The sequence below is a fragment of the Drosophila grimshawi genome, unplaced genomic scaffold, assembly GCF_018153295.1.
Source record: "Drosophila grimshawi isolate 15287-2541.00 unplaced genomic scaffold, ASM1815329v1 contig_311, whole genome shotgun sequence".
Classification (NCBI taxonomy): Eukaryota; Metazoa; Arthropoda; class Insecta; order Diptera; family Drosophilidae; genus Drosophila; species Drosophila grimshawi.
Window position 1 is genome coordinate 11,062,824 of NW_025063098.1, and position 4,407 is coordinate 11,067,230.

At 43.0% G+C, this 4,407-nt stretch overlaps 1 protein-coding gene across 1 annotated transcript; it reads left to right on the forward strand.

Annotated features, from left to right (window-relative positions):
- Window positions 1-3,195: 3,195 nt before the first annotated feature.
- LOC6563952 (protein atonal) lies at window positions 3,196-4,182 on the forward strand. Its single transcript, XM_001989625.2, has one exon. It carries the CDS (start codon window positions 3,196-3,198, stop codon window positions 4,174-4,176), a length of 981 nt encoding a protein of 326 aa, XP_001989661.1. The 3' UTR covers window positions 4,177-4,182.
- Window positions 4,183-4,407: the final 225 nt, after the last annotated feature.

Genomic DNA, 4,407 nt, shown 5'->3' on the forward strand with positions numbered 1-4,407 from the left:
GGCCTAGAGCGACTGGCTAATTGTAGTCGTTGACATGCGCCTACTTTTGTTCATGATTGGCGTCTTTACAGCTCCTACACGTTTCTCATCAATAAACTTCAAAAGCACCGGGCATATTTAGTTTATGATTAACTTTACACCTTTGCGGCAACAAAATGTGGCAGCTTGTAAGTGTACATTATAAGCAGTGAAAGTTGTTTATCATAAATCCTTTTTTGATATCTCTATTTAAAAGTTTTTTATTGATGTGTATTACAAATTTAGTTAACTACATTTATTTACGTTGGATAAATAATGTTTTAGGTTTGTCCGATTATCATTTCTTAAGAGATTTACAAGAGATTTTTAGTGGATATCTGAAATATATTTCGAGGTTAACATTTTGCAATTTTAAATTCGTAGATGTTGGATGATAATATTCAACATTATTTACAAATATTTTTGAGTGTGATAAATGTTAATATCCTAATAGACATATTTAATTAATCAGATTTAGTTAATTCTATAATAACTATGGTTTCTGAGCTGCCGCAACTTATTTAAACTAAAATGTTATATTAGAACATTTCTTAGTAAATGTAGTATAGATCTTTAAAAAGTTATATATTAAGACTCTTGTGTGAGAGCATTAAAGCTTCGTTGAAATTTTTTTAGATTTCTTGTTAACAGTTTTTGGCATGCGCTTTCTGGAAGCTGCTCTACATCAGATCCACATCCACATAAACATGACAGAGGACCAGGACCAGGACCCGAGCTTCAGACACAAGTTGCCCTTATGCGTATTGACACGAAAAGTATGACCCGTTACCCAATGGATTGATGTGGATGTGAATGTGAATGTGAATGTGCGTATATATTGAGGTATATGCCGCATTCATTGTTCATATTTAACCGGCTATAAGTGGCTGCAGTTTTGGGATCTCTCTTTAAGTGACAGGCACGCAAGGCGCCTCTGAGCATGGTAAGGAACAGCATCAAGATGACTCTCTGAATAGCTAACCCTTTTCACCCCGCTCTCCCTCTTCCTCTCTCTCTAGTTCTCTCTCTCTCTAGTTCTCTCTCTCTCCCTCTCTCTCTCTCTCTCTTTCCTGCAGCACGTGTGCCCTTTTACACGATGCTTGTTGTTGTTGTTTCGCTTGTTAATTTTATTGTTGCGAGTTGATGTCAATGTGCATAAAATTCAAATCGATATGCAAACGTTTAGTTGGCGGATGCCTCAACATCAGCCAGGATCGATAAGCATAAACTTAAGCTAACCAGAGAGAGGGTTTCTCCTGCATCTGCTTCTTCTTTCGATACGATCGTTGGTTGTCCGTCTCAGCTGCAGGTGTAACCGAAGGCGTCACATGCACAACTGTCACTTGTGTGCACGCCGCGCGTTCTTGAAATCGAAGCCGATTCAATGTACTCGTAAATTGCACTTGCAACAGGACACGGGGAAAAACCATCGCAGGGGTTGTTTTTGGCCCGACTGACTGCCTGTCTTTTTTTTGGCCAATAAATTTGTTGTGCTGCTCTCGGTGCGGTTTGTTGTGTGACATTTTTATCTAATTGACAACGTTTTATTGCCGCCCGTAGATGCGTTATCCAAGATACCCCTAGGGTTGCGCAAATATTCAAAAGCATCATGCAACTTGGGGCGTGCTAATGCGGCCCACACAACGGCAAGCTGCGCCAGCGGCAGCATAAAGAGATTTTTTATATCAATATGATTTCCAACGAATCATTATCGTATTGCAGGGCGTTGCTTACGATTCTGACTCGACCACCATCGGCGCCTAAATATGCTGTCTCATCCTTGGGGTATAACTAAGTTGCCTGGGCCTATACTAATTGTTAGCGCTAAAATGTTAGCCTAACTATCCGAGTTGGTTAGCGCTGGGCACGCTTATTAGGCATGCCCAAAGGCGAGCAGTCTTCAACTGCATCGAACCTACACTCAGAAAAACATATGTGCTCTAAAATAAGAAAAGCATACCCAAAAGCAAAATAAAATTTAAAGAAATATTATATTTATACTATTCAGGCATTTAAGAAATATTATTTTTGGTTTGGTTCCAAGTCATCTTTGAAATTTCCAGACTCTGTTTTTCCTAAAGGCCGACTTTCATCACATTATGAAAGTACAGATCTTAAATTTACAATAATTTTCATTAAATATACAAAAATGATATGCTAATCTTTACATTACATAAATATGCTCCTTTTTTTATAAATTTTAAAAGAACATAATTTGAGTTGAGGATTCCTCGATACTGTAGCACCATTTATTTTGCTGAGTGTACCAAGCGTGTCCTTGACGCTTGGCTAACAAGCAGGCGCCGAGTGTATCAATTGGAAAATTTCGCCAGCTTGTAATAAACAAGATTTTTCATTGCGATATATAATTGTTGGGCATTGGTCATCGCAAGCATGCCGAATCGCCTGTCGGCGGCAGATTTGTAAAGGTGTGGTCAGCAGGTAGAGTTTCGGGCCATGAGGCATGAGACATGAGTTTGCTTAGCGGCTTTGGTCTTTTGGTCTTGTGTCCCAGCGATGATTTAGATAAGATGCTGCTGCTCTTTGGCTGCCGGCCAGTTTGGTGCTGACAAATCATTGTTGGCAATCTTTGCGGGTACTTATGTTTGGATATTTGCAAATTTAGCAGCACTTGATGGTTAACCTAATCCGGTTATAGGTTTTGTTTGCATTTCCGCCCCTGTTCCGGACGCCAACCCTCAGCCCTCAACCCCATAATCATCTTGTTAACGGCTTTAGATTGCCAACGATAGGCGCCAGCGCATATTCTTCCTCTTCTTCTATTCTGTCTTTTTTCGCCAGCGCCATTTTGCACATGAAACCGAAGACTGAAGTTGAAGCTGATGCTGAAGCTCAACAAAAAGGTGCTGTGAATTCCAACACAAAAGCAGGCAACACAATTCACCACCGATTGCCATTGGCTGTTGGCCGGGGACGGCACGTGCTGCCAACTGGGCCGAGGTAAGTAGTCCGAGGAGGTAAGCAAGGCAACTTGTTTACCTGATTCCCTTGTCCCCTCGTCCATGTTTTACCTGCGTTTGCGTGGTGGATTTTTGAGCTGCGCGTATAAATAGCGCTGCCAGGATGAGCCTTCAGTCAGAAACTCGCCAGCAACCACAGCGAACGGTTTAAGTTTTTGTATTGCACTAAATAATAATAAATAAATATTCAAACGACATGTCGTCCAGTGAGATATATCGCTACTATTACAAGACCTCCGAGGATTTGCAGGGTTTCAAGGCTGGCGCAACGGAGCCATATTTTAATCCCATGGCTGCCTATAATCCAGCCGTTACACACTATCAGTTCAATTGCAATTCGTTGGCCAGCTCCAGCAATTATCTATCGGCCAATGGCTTCATCAGTTTCGAGCAGGCCAGCTCCGATGGTTGGATCACCTCATCGCCGTCCAGCCATCGTTCCGAGAGTCCCGAGTATGTTGATCTCAATACCATCTACAACAATGGCTGCAACGTCCTGCCGCAAGCACAGCAGTTCCCGTTGACCCTGGAGCAGGCAGCACCGGTTGCTATAGGCGCTGCAGCACCACAGTCCGCATTGGTTATCATGGGCTCACCTAATGTGGGCACTTGTAAGACGTTGCCAGCGGCAGCTCCAACGGCGAAGCCCAAGCGAAGCTACACCCGCAAGAATCAGCAAGTGGCAGCCACTGAAACGGTAAACGCCTTAACAAACACAGCCGCGCCCACATCTCAGTGCAACAACAACAATCCCAATGTGCAACTTTATGGCGATGACTTCCAAAGCTTTGATTTCGACAATTCGGCTTTATTTGATGACAGCGTCGAGGATGACGATGACATGATGCTCTTCGACGATGACTTCGATGGGGATGGCAACGAGGGCTCCTTCGAGCTGGGCGATGGCGATAGTGAGGATGCCTCCGCTAATCCGGATGCACCAGCCAGCGGTGCCGGCAAGAAGCGTCGTAACAAGCAAATCTCACCGGTGGTCAAGCGGAAGCGTCGTCTGGCTGCTAACGCCCGGGAGCGTCGTCGCATGCAGAATCTGAATACGGCCTTCGATCGACTGCGTCAGTATCTGCCCTGTTTGGGCAATGATCGACAGCTGTCCAAGCACGAGACCCTGCAGATGGCCCAGACCTACATCTCGGCATTGGGTGATCTGTTGCGCTAAATGGACGCAGCTACCCATTCATTTGCCAAATGTTGTACCTTCTCTGTATATATAGTATTAGTAAATATATGTATGTATATGTATGTCAAACTAGAGCCCAGTAGTAAATTATTGCCTAAGTATTGTGCTGTTTATTGTTTAATCACCATCAAATAGTAAGACTTGAAATAAAAATTTGAATATTATACAATTTGTTGTGTTTATTCTGGCCAGCTTGTAGATATTTGAAAT